This window comes from Pteropus alecto, unplaced genomic scaffold (assembly GCF_000325575.1).
Source record: "Pteropus alecto unplaced genomic scaffold, ASM32557v1 scaffold166, whole genome shotgun sequence".
Lineage (NCBI taxonomy): Eukaryota > Metazoa > Chordata > Mammalia > Chiroptera > Pteropodidae > Pteropus > Pteropus alecto.
Genome location: NW_006439757.1, coordinates 6,514,468 through 6,537,727, shown reverse-complemented (window position 1 = coordinate 6,537,727; position 23,260 = coordinate 6,514,468). Strand labels below are relative to the sequence as shown.

Genomic DNA, 23,260 nt, shown 5'->3' with positions numbered 1-23,260 from the left:
CATATCATCTATCTATCATCTATCATCTATCCATCATCTATCTATCATATACGTATATGATAGATAGATGATGGATAGATGATAGACAAATAGACAGACAGAAACAGACAGCTAGGAAACACGAGGACAGACCATTTCTTGCTCATGGTGTATATGTTTATTCTCCAGCCCCGATCCCCATGGGGAAATGTGGTGAGACACTAATGTTACCCTGTGTGTGTAGCACAATTACACTACAGAAGGACCCTGAAATTTTGTGTCCCTAAGTCTTTTAGGCTGCTGGAAAATCCGCCCATCTTCTCCTGTGTGAGATAGAGATTATTGCTCAGAATGTATACAAATCTTGTTCTTGGAGAGCAGGAGCAGGCCAATACCCTGGAATGTCAGTAATTGGCTCAACAACACTTAAGTCTCTAAATCTTTCAGGAGCAGAATACCATCTCTAGCTTCCAAGGCATTTTTACTCTACCATTATCCTTTAACCAAGTTTGCCGGTGTCCTCTGCTCAGAAAGACTTAACTCTACAGAAATGTCCAAATATTCATGGATGATTGTTTCCTAATAGGATTATCAAGAAACATCCCCAAAGAAAATGGAACTTAAGATTTGTTTGAAAGGGGGAACAGATTTTCCTTTGGAAAAATAGAATTCACCAAACAAAAAACATGAGCAAGTTTTCATTTTTGGTAGAGTGTCTCTGTGCAATAATGTTGAAAGACTGGACTGGAAAGAGAAATTGATGCTGCTAGGTTGTGAAGGTTACAGAGTAACTTTTTTGCCCTAAAGTAATATATCTTGTTATGGTACCCAGTAACCCCTAAAGGTGCAAAAGCGTTTTATCAGAGATCTGAAAACCTACTTATAATCCTTCTTTGTGTTTTCATTTTGATTGTAATTAAATCTATACATTTTTGCCAATTATGAAAGCAAAATATATTATTTTCTGTTATATTTACAATTATTAATAAAAACCCATGAACTATAAGACAGTGATTTTTTCCAATTGGTGTTCTTAAATAATTCTCAAAGATTTATCATAATTATTTTTTTCTTTCTGAAAGACATCATACCTGATAAAAATTTAAGAAATGCTATTCTAAAAATCATGAGTCTGTCATCTTCACAGTTTTACAATTTGTGCATATTATCTTTTTAAATGCACCATTACAGAAGAAAATAACCCTATAAAACAACTTGGAAAAACATCCTTACGTTTTGGTATTGGTTAGGAAGTAGGTCCTAGCCAGATGGGGTGATAGTGGGAGGTGGTGGCTCTGGGTTTGTGGAAGGCATCACATGTATAGAGACCAATGGCAGGATGTCATTACGAAGGAGTCAAGCATTGTTGAAAGATTGGGCCTATTGATTAAGATGCATTATAGATCAATCTCTTTGTCCTTGCAATTAGTCGGCTCAGTCCTGAACCTGGCAATCCATCACTTCCTGCTCAATTCTAGCAGTGAGAAGGATGCAGACCTTCAAGGAACAAAGTCCAAACAGAGGGTAACTAAGAAAGTGGCATTGTCTTTTTTACAACCTAGGACTATACGAAGCACAAAGATGCTCAGTTAATATACTTTCAGTGGCATGAAACATTTTTGCATCAGTAAGGTTGAGATGCAATATATATGTTATAGTTTTATTTGAATATTAAATTTTGTGATTCCTGTAAATTATTTAGTACACATATTGGCACATAGCAAGCTCTCAGTAAATATTATTGCTGCTGTCGATCTAAGTATTATTATTAATTTTGAATACATGTACATGCATTTTGAGAGTTATACACTTCTATACAATCCGAAGGGATCAAAATTTGGAGACTTGTTTCTCTATTACTCTGTTGATCTTTATTAAAGTCTTGTAGACATTTTTATGAATGGCCTAAATCTAGTACCAACTTTCTCTCTGATATTCATTAATAAAATAGGTATAGTGTCTTTCAGACTTTTATCAAATACTTTAGTTTTCTCTTCCTCTGGGTAGATGCTGAGCTCCTTTTAGTTAAGTGAAACCGTATGATTAGTTCTGGCAAATGAGATGTGTTGTGAATGGAAACATTCAAGGTAGTCAGCTGCTCCTTCAGTGTTAAATACTGAGTGAAAACTGTGAAAACACAGTAGATATCCTGACAAATCGCTCAGGGAAACATGTGAGTGAAATCTTTATTTCTAAGCCACTAAGACATTAAGATTTATTTCTTGTTTGTTTTTTTTAACTGTAACACAATTAAGTTTAGTCTGACTTATAATAATCTATTTGCACTGAATATGGCAAATTCCAATGGAACTCAATGAAAATATACTCATTTGAATAAAGAAAAATTAAACTTTTGGAAAAAATAAACCTAAAAATTAAAATGTCATGTATTTCTGTCAGAAAATCCAAAGGAAGAGACTCAATTTTGAAGGAGAAAAGTCTATTTGACTTAGTGTCAGTCAATAGTTTAGAAAGTTTAATTTGGGGGCCATATGTAGAAAGGATTTAGAAGAGGAGAGGGGCAAAAAAGTGCTTTAAAAAGCTAATAGAACAATGGTTGTGCAGCAGTGACAATAGAAAAATGAATGGAGGTATGAGAAATCCGAAAGAAGAACTGATAGAATTTGGTGCACAATGAGCTATGAGAGATAAAAGAGTTTAAATGTAGTTATCTTTTCTTTAATGGACTATAAAAGTTCTGAAAACTAATTAATGATGAATAGTTCGAAAGGAAACCTCTGATTAAAACTTATTTAAATCTGTTATTTTTAATTTATAAGAGAAAAAAGTTTTAAAATATAATTTTATCTATTCTAGAATTTCTAAAATCTAACATATTATATGTAATTTATTTTGGAATTTTGAGTGTTATGTTTCTAGAATTTCTAAAATCTAAAATATTTTATATAATTTATTTTGGAATTTTTAGTGTTATGTTTCTATAGGAGGGGCAGTTTTTTTATATCAATTATACCTCAATAAAGCTGTTAAAAAGAGAAAATGATAATATCTCATTTACATATTTTTACTTGCTTTTATTTTTCTCATAGCAAAGTCAATTTTTTTATAATACAGAAGTTGTTTATATGCGTATTTATTTTACATTTCAAGCAGAAATTTTTCAGGACAAATCTTTTCCTATTTTTTATCTTTTTATAGAAACAGAAGTTTCTGCACTGACAATAAGCAAGTATAGAATTCCAATTTGTTTAATAATATACTAATTTTGAGGATGGTAATAAGAGTGCATGCAAACAACTTCCAGAGATTTATTTCATATCTAAACAAAATGAAAGCCAATACTCTTAAGGGAATCATTGCCAAGATCTAAACCTGCTGTGTTCTGTGTAGGTGATAACCCTGGCCAGTGGGAATATGCCACACCACACGATCCACACCCAGCCCGTGGGAAAGCAATTTGACCGAGTAGATGATTTTTTCATTCCCACTACAACACTCCTCATCACCCACATGAGGTAAGTTCCAACATGAGCAATCAGCTTTTAGATTTCTTTCTAATTCTGACAGAAAACCACGGGAAATTATTTTTTAAATGTTTCAACAAATGCAGAAGTGCACATGATTTAGCTTTGACTCATCCCCCTGATGAACTTTCATTTGTCAACAGCAGTGATGAATTTCCTGTCATATATTTCTTCTTAAGCTTGAGAACTGAATTTATAGAGTTGCATTTTTTAGTCGACTTTATAGTTAATATTCTTGCCAATACATAATGACATTTGAACTTGGTATACTGAAAGAGTCATCATCATCGAAATCTATTCGATATATTGTAATAACATTCTTGTATTATTTTGCCCATTTAGAAATTAACATAAAATTATATTAAGAAGTACAGTAAGTTAACATGAAATGTTTGAGTTCTGCATTTTGAAAAAACATATCGGCATGTTCTATATATTTACCAGAGGTGAAAAGGTAATAATTTTTAATGACATCACTCCAAAGTTTCATAGAAGCAGTTTAAATGCTTAAAAAGGAAAGATTTTGGACATATCACAATTTCTAGTATGATGTAACTTGATAATTTATTGAAAAAAATATTTATAAACACCGCTTAACAATGTTAGTGAATCTGAACCAAACTATTATTTTGTTCTGTTTCTCAAGTGAATTCTGATGATGGAGAACTGCTCCAGATGTCATATGAGCCATTATTTGATTCTTGTATATATTTGTTTTCCTTGTATTAAATTGAAAATTATCTAAATGTTGGAGTTAAAAGAATTCTGAAAGAGTGCAAAATTCAACTTGCAAAAATAAAAAGGGAGATTAATAAATCAGAATTCTGGCTCACAAAGTTATATATATATACTGTTTTTTTGTGCAGGCAAGTATATATTTTCAAGAGCTTAATACATTTGTCAAGCAATTCACCATTATTTTCAGAACACCTATTATGTGCTCAGCAATAAAGTGATTAAAACATGTATTCTAGTACAATCATTACATGTTTTTATGGAAAATAAGTAGAAAATAAAAATGAAACATATTTTGAAATATATTATTTGCATCAAAGAATAATTTTTAGGTCTGACTGCAAGCACTATAATAGTTTGGAAATTGAAGAAAACAGCATATAAAGTACAAATGGTACCATGTGAGAATGTTACCAAAAAATATATATAGTATTTTTATGTTTACTTGATGAAGATAAAATTTCAGTTAATTGGCATTAAGCATTATGACTAGTAAATATGCTTTTGCTATTTTTGCCTTGTTGATAAAGTATTACTACTCAATAATTTAATATCTAACACTTGCTTTTATTTATCCCACTCTATTACTGTATTTAATATACGATTGTCAACTTTGCTTAATTATTTTAAATGCATCATTAATACAATTATTTAGGGCAACATTTCCATGGTTATAACACCAATAGGGTTAATAGTGTGCAGTTTCGGGTATTTCTTTTACCCTACAATAAACAGATTGTATTATTATGGTAAAATAGCTACCAGAGGCAGGAGTTTAAATTTGTCTGGATGCGGTAAGAGCTATGTGTAATACTGTGTTTTTATGTATAACTGGTATACTTTCAAAACACAACATCTCTTTAGGGTCAAAATGATTGCTACATAGCTGGAATTTGAGCTAATAATAATTAGAACATTCATATAATGCAAACACATATAAAGCAAAATTTTATTTTGATTATTTTTATATATTATGAGAAACACTGAAAAGTATGCTTGAGGATATGTTTAAATGTTTTTATTCCTTTTACGGATGTATAGTGAAATGCATGAGTATTTTGCCAATACTTGTAAAAAAATACTAAATTAAATTATAGCAATCCTATTTGCATATAGCTCCCATTTTAATGAACATGAATGATCATCAAGTTTCCTACTGCACTTCGAAGTAATTACTCCTATTACTAAAGTGAAGAATAAGTGTAAAAATTAGCATGCATTTACAAAAATAGATTGTTAAATATGTAAAGTATTTTCAACATGAGAATTTATTTCACATCAGAAAAACCTGAGGGATAGATATGGTCTTTTCTCCTACTAATTTCATGTACCATACTTTTCTAACCAAATTTTGCATGTGTTTAAATATGTGTTGCTAAGGTTGATGTTTTGATGAGTTGTGTTTTTCAGAATTTGTGACTATTTTCTAACTATTAGGATTGGTATGCATTTCCAGGCCAGACAGAAGGTCTGACACATAATATATGTTTAATTAATATTAGTTTTCTTCCTCTGACCCCTCCTCACATTAATTTGCTTTTCTCTCAAATTACTATACTCTCATTTCAAATAATTTTACCTCCAGTGTCTAAAAAGCTCCTGGACAAGAGTCAGGATTTTTTATCCTTAGTGTCTAAAAACCAGTAGGCCCTTATTTCATGTTTCTCATAGAAACAGAAATAAAGAAGGAAGAAAGTGCTATACTATTTCCTAAACCAGACTATATAGAACTGAGGGAAGAACTATATTTCTTATATACTGTACTGGATTTCTTAGCATCTAACACAATATTAGACATGTGACAAGCACAGCATCAAGAACACATGAATTGTGTGGAAGGAGTGAACAGCAGTAATAAAAACTTAAATCTTCTGTCAGATAGATCTAAGCCCGAATATCCCAACAACATCATTGCCATTGGCTATTGTGACCTTAGCCAGCTTACTTCATTTTTTTCTAAGGATTGGAATAAAACAGTATTTGAATGTTAAGTTGCCTGTAATAGTTGTTGTCCAGACTTCTCATATATCTACACTGTTGCAGGGGGTCCCCCTGAGATTAGTTACAATTTTGCTAAAAGTCTTTATTTTTCCCTGTGTGGTTTCTTCTAATTTTTTATCCATTTTTTTTCTGTGTCTTTAATTCTCAGATGTGTTTAATTTAGTCTGTAAGATAAATCAAGACTTGAAGAATTTAAGGAAAACAAAATTATAAACCTTCATTAAAAGATAAACCGGTAGTTTTTTAAAAAATTAATCAATCTTCACAAAATTTGGGAAGTTATTCACTGTTTAAGACAGTCCGAAATTCTCAGCACTTTAAAAATCCTTGAGAGCTTAATTTAAGTCCCTTTTTGAATGGCCCTGTAAATTTGAATTTCGGAAAACTAATTTCCATTTTTAAAATATCTGACATTTTGCTTAGCATGATTATCTCAAGGTCCATACATGTTGTCACAAATGGCAGTATTTCATCTCTTCTCATAAAAAGTTGAAAATCACCTGATATCACTTATATGTGGGATATAAACCTAAAAGCAACAAATGAACGGGACAAACAAACAGAGATTCATGGACATGGACAATAGACTAGTGGTTACCAGAAGGTAGGGGAAGGGGGAAGGAGGTCAAATATGTGGTGACAGAAAGAAATCTATGGGAAGTGAACATACACAGTGTAAATATATATATGTCTTACTGTTAAAGTGTACAGATGAAACTTATTGGATTTCGTTAACCAATGTCACCATAATATATACATATATACATGCATACATACATACATACATACATACATACATACATACATACATACATATATCTGAGCATAAGGGCCTGATACCTTCCACTCATTCAGCTCCTCAACTGAATTTCATCCCATTCCCTGAGCCACACGGCCTGGGTCATATATAATTATTCCTATCCTATCCTACAGAATAAGAATTTATTAGTAAAAATATCCCCTTTTGGTTTTATTTATCACTTCCTTCTCCATAGAAATCCAATTACCTGAGCCCTAGTCTGGGGATAAACCATATATACCAATGCCACATTATTTCTGATATAAATTAGAATAGATTTTAAACTGTTGAGTTCTGGTTATTGGACCAAACTTGTGTCTCAGCCTTCCTCTTTCTTGAATATGAGTGTTTGTCCAGGAGATAACACAGAAAAACTCCAGACCAGCAAGCAGCCATTTTTTAAGATAGGCACATGTGAGCCCCAACTGTGAATACAGTTTAGTTTAATTAAACTTCTTGGCAGATGAGAGAGGCTTCATTATAGTCCTGTCTTCCCAATAGTACCAACTACTTGCTGAGCTTCTAAAGAGACTATTTATTGACTAAATATTTCTTTCTAAAGGTTATTAAAACTCTGTAGTGATATTTTTAATACACCTGAGTGTGAGTTAGTTAGTTCCCCTCTCCCCTAATTATTTAGGGAAAATTTAAACTACTTGAAATTTAGCTAAGAACATATGTAATTTTCAGATGCTTATTGAAATATATTGAGTTAAATCACTCTATAATTATTTACCTCTATATTTTTAAGAATAAAAATTTTATATCTTATATTTTGTTAATTTTCACAGAAATAGTTCTATTGACTATTTGATAAATTATGTATTAATCACATTAATAATTTATTGTACATTTCAGTTAACTAGCAATGTATATTAACTAGACACTTATTTTTTAGACTCACGGTTAATAGATAATTTTTTTTAAAACCTAAACTTCAGCAAGTAATTCATAAATCATGAATCATAATTCTAAAGCTAAAGAGATTATGCAGTGCCAAAGTAATGTGTCTTGTAATGACAAGAGAAATATAAATTTCTTATATGAAGAATTTCAATTTGGATTTTTTTCATCTATATACAAAACTATTCAGATAGGTAATAGCAAAAGAAACTGTTAAAGATAAAAATGCATGTATAATTCTCAAAAGTACCAATTATGTTTATTAATGTTAAAAATCTGAAGTGATTCATTATCTTATTTAATCAAAAGTACTTTATAAATGTAAAGCAAAATGTTTCATTATTCTACTTATAATTTGTATCCAAGAAACAAAGTTATTATAATATCATTAAATGTAAATAGATATATTTAAATAATATTATAGTTCTACTCTTAAATTTTTTATAATATGGCTAAGAAATTGGGAGAGTTAGTGACTTTTGTTAGCATGTTTTTAATTAGCTGGAAATTAAAAAGTAATAGTTTTTACTATGGAAAAAATCTCCAATAATTGTCTAAAGAATTATTATTATTATTATTATTTTTTGGTTAGTGAGGAATAAAAATGAGAACTTCATGGGAGCCAATGTGGTTCAGAGCAGAGGGATTTGATAAAGATTAGAGCAAGATACAAAGAAGGCCAGAAAATATAAGCTACAACAAATGCAAGAATACGCAGAAGATTTTTTTAGAGCTTTTGATTTGTCATGAATAAAAATAGTCGGAAGGTAAGGAAGAGGTTAACAGCAAGATATTTTCACCTAGATTACAAGAGCACAACTAACATTTAGGCTATTTAGGGCTATACACAGAAATTCTTTAAAATTTTTGTTGACTAAATAATACCTTAGATACAATTTAAAACAGGTGCCATTTGATAAACAAAGATGTATTTACAGCCTGATCCTTGTAATATCTGCAAATCATGCTTCTTTTTTTTTTTGTCCCTTGTCCTCTCAAATTAGAGTGAGACTAAAGACAAATTTAACCCCATTTAGTCCAAGCATGCTGATGTCAACTGACACAGAGGACACTTACAGTAAATATAAGAAGGAAATTACTCCTGATTTACTCCAAGACTAGTCTTATAAGTAGAAAGGGAAGATATCAATTTAGGTAATGCTATTTGAGATGCTTTGAAAGGTTTGCCTACTCTTGAAATAACCCCCAATGCTACCATTTGATCATATTTCTTAGAATTTCAAACTCCTTCTCTTGTTTTTTGGGATTATATTTTTCTAGAAATCTACTTGTAAAATATTCCTATTTCTTGAGAGAAAACCAAAGCAGTTAGAAAATTGATATCTTTATTATTTACATTTTTCTTTGTGTGTTGATTAGTTGATCATGTAGTGTCTTAAAATTAATGTTTGTACTTGGAAGGGTGTGTGTGTGTCTATTTCAATCAATAAATACATAAGGAATAATGTGCTAGAGCATATCTGTACATCACAGTGACAGGGAGACTTTGAAAGCAACAAGCACATATAAAAAATGTGAAAATGCCAGTTCATACACATTTTTCTGCCTCTGCACTTAACTTACTAAACAAAATAAATAAATAAATATACAAATAATGTTCCAAAGTTTCCTTGTAACACTCTGCCCTTCTCTACCATAAACCTATCCCAAAATGATATTGGTGTTGAATGAATAGCTCAGATTTGGTAATTCAGGAATTTGGTGGACAGTGAACTCAGTGTTATTCTTCAATTTGGGTGAGCTGTAAAGGCGGAGGGTAGCTGGAGACACTCCTTTAGGACCCTGAAATGTCAAGTGAGTGCTCAGAGTGTAATATAAGAGAGTATATGTTTTATCGAGTTGGCTCCAACTCCTGACAGCTCTATGAATGAGTGACATTCACAATGTCCTGTCCTCAGCAGCTCTGCTCAGCTTCAGTAGACCCATGCCTATGGCTTCTTTTATGGAGTCAATCCATCTTACTTCCCTGCTGCCTTCTACTTTTCCCAGCATTATTGCTTTGTCGTGATGTGCTAGAAGTAGGACAGCTTTGGAATGTAAGAGTGCTTGCAGTCAAATGCAGCAGTTAAGAAGCTAAGGATTTATCCTGTTTCAGATCCGTCATAATCCCATCTGCAAATGGCTATGGCTCCACTGCAAGAGATGAAGAAAATTGAAATACACAGAGAGCGCCATTCTGGCAGTCTGGAGAGTAGGTCGATAGCACTCTTTTTCCGTTATAAATTACATCAAGGAAATGATTAATATGGGATTGGGTTTGATATGTGTTTCTTTAAAGCTTCTCCAAGGGAAAAATAAACATCTGTGAAAATGAAAGTAAAGCATATCATTCGCCATCATATTTTATCAAATTTTGTTAAAGCAAAATTATATATATGGCTAGCCATATATCAAGACAACTCTACTTAAGAAATGATTCATGGATAGGCCAGGTGTATAGAGAGACAATTTTAGCATTTAAAATTGTCTGGTTACATTGAAATCTTAGCACATCAGAAATTGAAAATACTAATTGTTCAATTCATTTTTTAGGAAAAGTATAATCTCAAAATAATAAGCAGCAATTGAAATTGTTTCAAATATGGTTCTTAGATAAATATCTCACAAAATCACAACTCAGCAAAATTCATACTATATGCTAATTTCTCTCATAAAGAGAAATAAACTAAGAAACACAAAGGATTCCAAATATCCCAGAAACCAGAGCTATTTCTATCTATATTCTCTCAAATCAAATTTATTCAAAGCATTTATTAATTCTGAAACTATGACCTTTCTTTTCCCCAGTTTCTTTGCTTGTTTGTTCCCTCTACTCCACACAAATACAAACTCTAGTTTGCCAGGACCTATTACCTCTTGAGATTCTTATGTGTCCAGAGTGTAGAGTCTGCTCTATATGAAAAAGAGAAGATGTTCATAAATAGCTTATTAAACAAAGTGTATACATATACTTTTATAAGTCTGTGCACATGCATACAAAATCACTATTGGTAAACCTCACAGCATTCTTATATGGTGCAACACTACTTCTACATAAAGGCTTGATAACTTTCTTCATCTAATTTCTGAAGAAGTAAATGCAATACACTCTTCAAACTTCTACCTGTAATGCCATTTTTTTTTCATTATGGTTACTGGTTTTGCCTTTTTTTAAAGCGGTACATTCAAACTTCCTTAGTGCAGCCCACACATTGAGTATAAAATACTTAAAAAATTTCTGACCGCTTGAAGCTAAATATTGTGTATTTGTGTTCAGTTTGCTATCTTCATTATTTCTTGAGTTGCTTCGCTGCTTGGTCCTATATCAACAGGGCTCAGAGCCTTGTAAGAAAAGAGCCTAGTGCCCAAAATGAATGAACCAAATAGGCCAGCACCTCTTTTGACAGAATATCACTTAGTCAGATTAGTAGCCTGCATTTGCTTTGTAATATTTTCTATGGGGAAACGAGGTTGGATTTGAAGAGCAAGCTATATTTTAAATATGGGGATTTCATCATTTAAAAAAATAGTTTCATATAGGTATGATTAGTAGACACCAAGCTCTAGGATTTAATAAAGCTTCCAATTAGATTGATATGGCATTATTTATTGACAAAATCAATGGAGCACTAATAACATAATTTAGAAACTCTACAGTGCAGATCTGCCTCTTGAGTTTTATTATGCAAAGTAAAATAGCTTTTGCATCTTCTCTCAAAGGTCCTTATGCTAACTCAACAAAGTGTTCAGTAAAACATAAGGCCATCCATTTAATAGGATCCAGTAATCTCTTTAGAAAAACAGCTGTGGTATATATATATAGCAAATTTCTAGGTACTTTTTTCTTTTGTCACATATGATTTTGGGTTTTGCTGGAAATAGTAATTCAAACATATTTTACCCTAAACAAATAAATTATGTAGTTGCATAGATTATTTGGCTCTCTTGGCTTAGTAATGTCAACCAACAGTCATTGGTACCAATTCAAGAATCCTCAATTTGGGGTGCAGTGAAGGAGACTATTCAGTGCAAACAGCTCAACTGTCATACAGCACAGCTGTGGAACAGCATGGTTGAGAATTGGCCCGGGGCATGAGATGGCTCTCAGGTAAGGCCCATCTCTGGCTACATAGTCCAGTTCTGCTCCTCTCATCTCTGGTTCGGTTTGCTGAGATGACTTCATAACACTCGGCTCACTAAAACAGAGCAGCTACTCTACTCTCTGGTCTGGTGAGACATCTTAGGTGTTTCAGCTCCAGCCAAACAGGGTCTTAGCTGGAAAGAAAAAGTGCACTCTCTGAACTAGGGTAGGTGACTTATAGAGAGAGAAGTCCCCAGTCCTGGGTACTGACTGGCCATTCTCTTGCAAATGAGGACTCCAAATCCTCACAGTGTGGTCCAAAAAGCACATTCCTGATTGGTCAGAATGGAACTGAAGTGAAGATGCTAATGAGGATATAGCTGCACAATTCCAATTGGACCAGGAAAGTCTTGGTCCTATTGGTTGGCATATGATTCCGGGAACTCCTTTATAAGAACTGTCAGGAACACAATGCAGGAAAACAGTTCAGCTCAGGTGGCAGGCAGTCCCTGAAGTGCAGCTATTGTGAGGGGCTCCTATTTAATAATGCTAGGTTTTGTTTATAAATTTGAGCCCAATTAGCCACCAGGAGCCCTTCCCAACAAGTACATGCATTCTTGGAGTCAACAGTAGTAAAAACAAACTCAGATAACAATTAAGATGAATAAAGAAAATATCAAGATACAATGCAATGAATCGTAAGAAAGGGGCAGAGCTAGTCCTGAAAAATTAAGGAGTTTCTTTATGAATATAATGCGCTCATTGCATAGCCTATTTCATACATATATTTAATAGGTTAGACTATAATATTTTGAATCAAGCATATAAAGCATTAACTAGTTTTCATAAAACATGTACACAAAAGAAAAATGTATATTGAGGGTTCTATTTCTTTCCATCTTAAAAGTGGATATATTATTTTTCTGTTGAAGGAAGAAAATACATTTTACTATAGCATCTTATTTTATGAATTCTTGAATTTTTCTTGATGAAATGTTTTATTAAAATGCTAAAACTTTAAATACAAGTATCATAACAAAAGTGTCCTTTTGAATGAAAGACTCCTACTGTAGCTTAACAGAGCAACACTACTAAATAAATAATTTTGTCTTTGAGAATACATTCATGAATTAATGATAACAGTCAACAGAATATTCTGGAAATATTCTGTGAATGTGACTAAAAACTTATTTTATATATACATCGCTTTTCAATTTTGTTTGACCACTTTTCGATTTTATTTGGAAAAGTTAATTTGAAATGTAAAATTAGTAGTGGTAGTAGGGGATGTCTTTTTTAGATAACATTGGTGGCGCTTGTAGTCTCTGTCTTTACAATGATTTGTGGGTTTAAAAACTATTCACTGTGAATCCTGATAGTATTTTGTACTGTTTTTGTTTAGTTGTAAATCTGTTGGTATAACCTCAGTATGGTATCCATGTAGGAAAATAAATCATCATTTATTATTATAAGTCGATTAGAATATTTAGAAAAATGCATTTTTTCATTTAAATTACCAATGCCCACTGTTGACATTCACTTGTTATGTTACAATGTTCTATTTCTTGCTTCTCTTTAAAAAAAAAAAAATCATGAAGCTAAATGTCAAGTTTTACAGTTCTTTAGGATTTGGTTCAAGCAAAAATAAAGAAAAGTGAAAAGGATGTCAGAGAGCCTTTGAAATTAAATGTAAAAGAGAAACCCACCAAATTAGTAGCTATATGGAGAAACTGCCTATTAAATCTAATCTGCCATTAGTCATGAGTGGATTATTTACATGAATGCACTAATATTAGGCAACAAACCTCAAACTGGCAGTTTTATACTTTGGTGTATATACCAGCATGCCATAGGGTATATATACCTCACATAATGATTCAAAATAGACAGCTTCAGGAGGAATAAAAATGACATTTTCCTTAAGTGATTCTTAAAAACCATTATTTGAGTTAGTTATGCTTAGAATCTCCTCTGTATTTGTTTAGACTAAGATTAGGTGAATTCTTTTCTATAGTATAGGAACTTTTACTTTATCTTTCTTTTTTACTTTTATTATTTTTTGAGGGGGAAGGAAATGAGATATTTATAGTCTTTTTTTTTGTTTTTTCTATATTGACAACTGATGTTTAAGGAAAAGACAGTATAAAATTACGGTAAATTTTTGCCATAACACAGAAGCTTATTTTTATGCTTATGTAATTTTGGATCCATAAATATAGCTTTTAGTTTCTTCGAAACAAAAGGGACTCAGGGTTTGCTGTGATCCATATGCTATGAAGGTAGTGGTTGCTTTGTGTAAGTAGGCCAAAAAAATCTTAAAATAACATAGATTTTTATAATGTAAATCAAGATTTTTCATCAATTGTGAGTGATAGAAAACATTGCTTATGTTTTTTAACTGATTAAAGAGTTGTTTAAATTCTGTTTAAAAACTTAATTGTATTAATATTAAATACATAGTATTTTGAACTCTGAATTTTTTATTTAAAAAACTGACAAAACTCATTTAATTGATTCATAAAAATATTTTGAAAATAGACTATTAGTTTATATAGGAAGATGATGTTCAGAAGTATTTTTAATAGATCATAGATACACGTATCTTTATATTGATTGAACATGCATTCCTGGCTTCTTGCATACAGCCTTAATTTGCTTGGCAGTTTTCGACATCGAAAACCTCTACTTCCATACAAATAATTATTCACACTGGGTAATAATGAAATCTAATTCAAAGAGATTCTGTTGAACACGAATGTCTTTATTAAGAGTAGAAGTGGAGTGAGGTAGAAATCATTTGGCAGCAGTCATTCGAGATATACATTATTATGATAACTTAATATTTTATATTTCATGATTTTTTAAAAAGATATACTCTTTGGATGTCATTATCAGAGTCCTTATGAAAATGGAGGTTACATTAACCTATTTATTATATTTTTCATTTCCTGTGTCTGATCTATGACCTGCCAACATAAAATTAATATACCGATAATCCTTTTGATACTACCACTTATTAAATTTTAAAGTGATCCCTTTTACCATCTTTTACAATTTTATTTTTTATTTTTTAATTAATTAATCATATTTTTATGGTGACATTGGTTAACAAAATCCAGTAAGTTTCAGCTGTACACTTTAACAGTAAGGCATATATATATTTACACTGTGTGTGTTCACCTCTCATAGTTAGATTTTTTTCTGTCACCACATATCTTTTACTATTTTAAAATATTTGAAGACACTATTTGAACTACCATAATTTTTGGATTTAAAGAAGTAGGATAAATAATATTTATTCTTCTGATTCATGAAGTCATTACTAAAATTTAAAATTCATCAGGGGAACATTTTTTTCTTATTGTATTTATACAAGTGAAAAACAACATTATTTTTTTATTGTTAAGTCTATGATGCAAATAATTTAAAGAGATTCATTATTATTATTATAAATTCAGAATGATTACCCAAGTCATACACTGAAATAAGTCAAGAATTTTAATTTTAGCAAGAAATAAAGGAATAAATGATGTTAAGGTAAAGCAGACCAGGTGTATGAGAAATTTAGTTGAAATGCAATACTCTACCATTTATTCATATTGTTTAACAAAATTTATCAGTAATTTTCTAATTTTCCTCTTGTCCTACATACAATAGTCATTTAAAGTGATTATAATTTTTTATTTTAATATAGAAGGTAAAGTCTGAGTTTATAAAGTCAAGTCTGAATTGTTGACAGTATAGTAAGGTTATATTCTTAGTTGTAATTTTTTTCTTATTACTGCCATTATTATATAACATGTTAATAGTAATTAAGAAACACTGAACATTTACTCTATGGCAGACACTGAACTAAAAATTTTTATGTACTGCTTCATTTAAAACCAGCAGCTACATAAATTTTTATCCCTGTCGTACATATGGTGAACGGTTTAACTAATAACTGTTGGAACCAGCTATAATCTTGTCTTGGCACTTAATACATTATTTTGAAGTTTTTTTTTTTCACTTTCAGAGTTCAAAACCAAATTATTGACGTGCTCTACAAATTAACCTAAGCTCACTTACGAAACATTCCCTTCTCTGGATTTTATGTACTTCTGCTATAACAAAAATTGACTCTTCACAACAGATCTACACCATATTTTCTTGCCTATCTGTAATTGTTTGCAGAATGCCTTGTTTCTTCATTGTCTGCCTAATACACCCTTCAAGGCTTATCTCAAAACCACCTTTCCTAAAATTTGCTATAATTTCCCTAATTAGAGTCCCTTTGGCATTTTTGATTTTCTTTATTTCTGATTTATAGTTGAGATTCACACAGACCTAGACTGGAAACTAGCTCTTCAGCTGCTTTGAGACCTTTAACACAGTATTTAATATCATTTAGATCAGTTTGATTTTCCTCTTCCAGAGGTAAATGATTTCAGAAGGGACAGAGAAAAAATATGATACAGTGTCTGCAGGGACTGCAGTAATTTTTTGCTGTCTGCTCATGTCTAACTTCATAACATCTACTTATTAATCTGTTTCTCTCCAGTCTCTCAGACACAGCCCTAGGCTGAGCTCCCTTACCTCACACCTTGCTAATGTAGCTAACTCTTTACTGTTTCTCCATACTTCTCATTTGCTCCATACTTCAATTCACCAAGCAAAGAACTACTAGATTCCTCTTCCTAAATTATAGCTATGGTGATACAACTGCATTGGAAAGAAAAAATATATATACACACATATATATATTTCCTATTGCATATAAATTAAGTCTAAATTACATTTAGCCTGCCTCCTTTAGCAGCTTTAGCTCCTAAAACTAACCAGTAAACCTGAGTAGCCCCAATACTTTTCAGCTTCCACTTAACTGTTTATTTTGTCTAAACTGCTCTTTCTGATTCTGATTTAGATCTCTTAATTTATATCAATCTCCTGGCCAAACTAAAATGCACTCTAATTCATGCAACTTTTTCTATTCTTGTGTCATTTATTATAGCACTGTCCTCAGAATTTACTTCTTATTAAGGGCATTTAACCTCGCATCAATTGTTACTAGACGTCACTTATTTATTTACTATGGTTGTATTAAGCATCAACCACTCATATGCCAAACAGCATTACTGCTTCCAGCAGAAAACGGAAGACAGATTTTGCCCTACTTTCCTATAGTGCAATGTAAATCTCACTATAGTTTAATAAACATCAAGAAACAAAAAAGGAAAAGAACTCATGGTACTGGCATAAAAACAGATACATTGATCAATGGAACAGAATCGAGAGCCCATAAATAAATTCATGCCTACATGCTCACTTAATATATAACAAAGGAGGCAAGAATATACAATGGGGTACAGACAGTCTCTTCAATAACTGGTGTTGGGAAAATTAGACAGACACATGCAAAAAAAAAAAAAAGGAAAGAAACTGGAACACCTTCTTACACTGTATACAAGAATAGACTCAAAATGAATTAAAGACTTAAATGTAAGACCTGAAACCATAAAACTTCTAGAAGAAAACATAGACAGTAATCTCTCTGATATTGCTACTAGTAATTTCTTTTTGAACGTATTTCCTCGGGAAAGGGAAACAAAAGAAAAAATAAACAAATGGGACTACATCAAACTTAAAAGGTTTTGCACAGCAAAGGAAACCATCAACAAAACAAAAAGACAACTGACTGAATGGGATAAGATATTTGCTTATGATACATCTCATAATCTCATATGAGGTTAATATCCAAAATATATAAAGAACTCATACAACTCAACAATAAAAAAAAAAAAAACAGTTCAATTAAAAAAAATGAACAGAAGACCTGAACAGATACTTATCCAAAGACAAAATACAGATGGCCATGAGACATATGAAAAGATGTTCAAGGTCACTAATCATCAAAGAAATGATAATTAAAACCCCAATGAGATATCACCTCACACCTGTCAGAATGGTTATCAATAATTAATCAAAGAACAAGTGTTGGCGAGGATGTAGAGAAAAGGGAATCCTCATATACTGTTGGTGAAATTGCAAATTGGTACAGCTGCTATGGAAAACAGTCTGGAGGTTTCTCAAAAAATTAAAAATGGATATACCTTTTGACCCAGCAATATGCATGGCAGCACAATTTACAATAGCCAAGATATGGAAGCAACCTAAATGCCCATCAACAGATGATCGGATAAAGAAGTTATGGTTCATATATACAACGGAATATTACTCAGCCATTAAAAAAATGAAATCTTACCATTCGCAATGATATGGATGGACCTAGAGGTTATTATGCTGAGTGAAATTAGTCAGAGATAAATACCATATGATTTCACTTATATGCAGAATCTAAGGAACAAAAACAACAAAGTAATCAAAAACGGACTCACAAATACAGAGGATAATCATGATGGCCAGAGGGGAGGGGGTTTTGGGGACTGGGAGATAAGGGTGAAGGGTTAAAGAAATACACATCAGTAATTGATAGATGGTCACAGGAATGAGGAGCATGGCAGAGGAAATGCAGTTAGCATTAATATGACAGCTAGGTGGAGGGTCAGGGGAGGGAGGGAGAAATTGGGAGGATCATTGTATGAACTATATAGATGTCTAACCAATATACTGTATACTTGAAACTAATAATAAAAATTAAAAAAAAAAAAAACCCCTCATACTTTAGAACCATAAGGATATAGATACAAATTCAGGTTCTACCACTTGCTACAGTGTGATTCTAAGTAAATTAAACTATGGAAATGGCATTTAAAAACATTTCTATTAAGAATTCCCCCTGCTATCTTCTAAGGTCCATATTTTTTGCATAAAACTTTTTTACTTAAGAATTGAGGGTGTAGAGCACTTGGCAGAAGCATAGATAAATAGTTCCCCAGAGTCTCTCTAGCCACAATAAGTTCAGACATGGGCATGTAATCCACTCAGAACCCATATATTACAATGAGCCTTTTGCTGAAACTTTAGGAAAGAGACTGACATTTTGTGTATGCTGGTCTAGATGATCTAGACCTACAGCAGTTATGTTCACAGCACACGAAGCTCGATCTGAAACCAAGATAGAAGATGACAAAGCCAATAGTTTAAGAAAAAAACAAAAAATAGTTATGGTTACATTATTGTAGACTAAATTTGAGGTATTAATGGAGCCGTTTCTAGTGTTTCCACCTGTATGAGTCCCCAAATTCCTTTTGATTTTAAGAAAAGATTGGACCGAATATCCTATTATTTACAAGTGAAAGAATTTAAGATTACGTTTTCTTTTGTCTAAAATACACATATTATCCACTTCACACTATTCTGAGTTGATTGCAGGATATTGCCCAGTTCCTAGCACAAAATGGGTGGCTAACAAATGCTATTTTCTTTTTCTCTTGGGATAATACATTTTTTTTCCCTCATATCTCCTATAGTGATTATACTAATAAGCACTCAGTAAATATTTGTTTAAAAATATTGCGATTCCTGGAGAACAGGTCTCTTCACGAGGGCAGACTGGGCAGGCGATGCCGTGAACCCTGCCCTTGGGGTAAGGGCCTGGCAGATGACTGTGAAGACAGGAGCTTGGAACAGATTCATGGCCAGCTAAGTGAGTCCAGTGGCTGAGGTGAGGTACCACAAACGGGGCCTCATAACCCAATTCAGACTACTCTTCCCCTACCCTCAGAACAAAACAACAAAACAAAAAAGAATACACTTTGTAATGTTCCTCAGAATGTCTGCCTGGCCTGATAATTCTGCACAAAGAAAAAAATGCAGTGAGCCAAGTGTCAGTTTACAGCTTACTGAAAGCTTCTCCATGGCCATAGTGCCTTGGAGACAAGGAGTTGCCACTTATGAACCACATGTGAAACATATGGGGACAGCTCAGTTTGGAGCTATTTGGATCACTGGAATCAGCTCAAGAGTAACACCAAACCTGCAGGATTGCCATCTGTAGAAGTTTTCTCAGAGTCCCTTAAATTATAACAATTAATGATGGGGCCACTTCAGTCAGAGCATCTATCTCTGTGGCTTACACAAATCCACGTTTTCTCTAACTGCTGAGAAAACTTACTAGGTCTTTCGTCAAAGGAAAACTTTATATTTTATTTAAGATTAGACTGAAACTTGTGATTGAACAAAACCTGGACCCTGGGAATATTATAATCCTTCTAAGGTTTAGAGAATCTACTTTTTTTCCTCAGGTAGATTTCATTATAAATCTCCTGGATTGTTTGTTTGAGAATTATTTCTTTCATGTTACTTTGTAAAAGCTCTAGAGACCTTTACTTGGTGAATTTTTTTTTTTCCCCCCCTGGCTCAAAGCAATCTATATTGGAGTGGATATTTCATTAGGTTTCTCAGTTTTAATTTGTATCAACCTAGTTTATTTCAATGTTGAATAATTGGTCAGCTAGTATTTTTCCAAAGAGTGTATTTCTTTTTCAAAGTGGAATTAAATCGAATTTTAGCACAATGAAGAACAATATCATCTGCCGTTGACATTCAGTATATTTATTAAATAACTTATAAAGCTCAGGAGGCCTTGTTTATTTGTTTGTTTTAGTTTGCAATTTTAATATTGATGCTGAAGAGAAAGCAAGTCATATTCCTTAGCAAACATGACATAGAAAGGTTCAAAACCAAGGATAGTTTTTTTGTCAATCACAAGTACTGATGACTCACACACTCCTATGGTGAGCTCTATTGAATGCCTTATCTGTAGCCAGAAATATTTAGAGAAAAAAACATCCTGTAATAAAGATGACATGGAAGAATTCTAAATAAATACCTGTCAAATAGAGTACTGGAGATCTTTTTTAATGTCAGTATCAAAGTTATCAAATGATCAACTTGCATGCCTGTTACCTAATAAGCATCAGGCAGGTAAATGTTTGAATACTCTCAAAATTTATTACTCAGTCTACTAGGAATCGGTATGTACTCAAAACAAATTAATAAAATAAACTCTTGTAGTTATTTCTATTATGCTAGATATGTGCCACTGTAAATATTAATTCTATAGCGTAATTCATCTCAGACCCTTTGAGGTAAAACATTGTTAGTGGTCGAAATCACAGCCATGATAAAGACCTTGATTACCTCAAGGCTGCAAGGAAGATGTGATAAAAACAAAAACCTCTAAAAGAAGGAGTCACTGAGATGTGATGTATGGCAGATCCAGAGGCAAGTCAGTGTTTTGAATGGAATGATCAAATCACCAACATGGTAGATGTACGTTGGGAAACTCAGAACAGCACAATGAAAACAAGACAGAACTCCATTTAGTTGGAAAATAAGGTCATTGGAGACTTTCTGTAGAGGTAGGGGAAAATAAACACTTCATCAGCAGGTTACTCTCCTTGTGTTCTCTGCGAAAAAAGAAAAAGAAAAAGAAAAACAAAGATTTATATGTTGATGAATCTCTAATATGCTCAATAGTGACATGTTCATTTTTAGTGCTTCCTATCGAATATTATGTGTATTCTCTTTTCTGCTTAAAAAGGAAAAAATAAAATTAAAAGTTGCCTTGTTGTCGTAAGATGACCTGCATCTTATTCTTCTCTAGGATTCTAATAATATTAGCAGATATTATGCTGTTTGGCATTACCTACCTGTTTCTGTCAGGACCTGCAGATTCCGATAATGGCAATAATCCATCTTCGGTGACTTATAGAAAATATGTCAACCATGGCATGAGTAAATGCTTCCTTCAGAGCTAACTCACTTGGAGAACTTACCTGACATTATCCTGAGATGCACGAAAGGATATCTCTATACGTGGTGCATATATAATAATTTTTGAGTAACACAGATTTGAACATGTTGATCAGTTTCACATCACCATGTATGCGTACATGTATTTTACATAGGCACATATATGTATGTGTGGTAAATAATCAGCGCTTATATTAAACAAGTGTCACGTTGTCATGCCTTCTAATTGGCTGGTGCCTATCTTCTATCAATTGTCAGATATTTTTAATATCACCTCACAAATAACTGATCTTTATTAAATGTTTAATCTGTGCTAGGCAATGTTTTATCTTTGGCATATTTTAACTTATTATTAATCATACCAATCATACTATTCCCATTTCTTGAATTAGGACACAAACTCACAGAGAAATTAAATGGTTTACCCAGTGTCATGCAGATATTAAATTGTGAAGCTGAGCTAGAAACTGGCATAGTCTGGTTGCAGTGCTGTGCTTGAATGCTCTTAAACACTTTGCTGTGCTGCCACTCCATGCCCCCAGTTCACCCACTCCCCCAGCACACATACATACGTTTACCTCTGTTTAAAATTTGCCTTTGCTTGGTTTACTTAGTAACCTCTTGTTTGTATTTTGTGGAGAGATGTTGAAACTATTATTTGATCAGATATATTTCTGAAATTTGTTTTATAAAGTCTTTTAAGAGATTTCCATTGTTAAGGTGCAAAATATAGCATATCATATTATAGGACATTGAATCAATTAAAATATATTGATTATAATGTGTGCTTTATAATAATTGGATACTGCTATGTTCTGATATTCTCAATGCTTAAATTATTTCCAGTAGATAAAACCACGTGCTCATTCCTTATTTTTATCGTCATCTAAGAGCCTCCTTCATAGCTGCCAGTGTGTTAAAATGGTTATCAAAAATATTTGTCCTCACTATGAAAGTATATTGGCATAAGCTATAAAAAGCATACAATATATACTTCCATTTCAAGTATCTGAGAAAACAATACCTATAAAATAGACTTTGGTTTCTAATCTATTATATCAGAGTAGATTGCTAGTCTCTTTCAAAATGTCATTTCACATATGATAGTTAAATACTCTGTAAAAAATTCAAGCATCTGGATTATAGTAAATTCATTACATTAGATTCATTGATTAAATTTTACTTTTGAATCCTTGTTCAGTGATGATATACTTTAAGTTAATTTAATTTCCTTTTGTTCATTTAAATTTATGAATTGGAGTACTGAAAAATAATCTTTGGTGCCCTTTAGACTCTTATAAATATATTTTTTTCCCCATGGGACATTGTAAAAATACCATTCTGTAGCCATGTAAGATGCTAATTAGGCAGCCTAATTTTTTTTTTTTTTTTTATCAACAGCGAGCAATAAAAGGAGAAATTGAAATACAGCATATAAAAGATTTTAGATAAAATTCTTTTGTTGAATGGGATATTTATTTTTACCATCATGGCGCACTTAAGATAAATGTGAAAAACCTCAAATGGCCATATGGGCTCAGAGAATTACTTCAGTTACTTCAACATTATTTCACTGTTATA

The 23,260-nt window shown here is 32.2% G+C and overlaps 1 protein-coding gene across 3 annotated transcripts in view; it reads left to right on the top strand.

Moving 5' to 3' along the window:
- FSTL5 (follistatin like 5) overlaps positions 1-23,260 on the top strand; it is a 498,432-nt gene that overhangs the window by 451,155 nt on the left and 24,017 nt on the right. For all 3 annotated transcript variants that reach the window (XM_006917006.2, XM_006917005.2, XM_006917004.1), the window contains one exon: positions 3,331-3,455. In XM_006917006.2, coding sequence (XP_006917068.1) covers positions 3,331-3,455 — 125 coding nt within the window. The remainder of the gene's footprint in view (positions 1-3,330; positions 3,456-23,260) is intronic.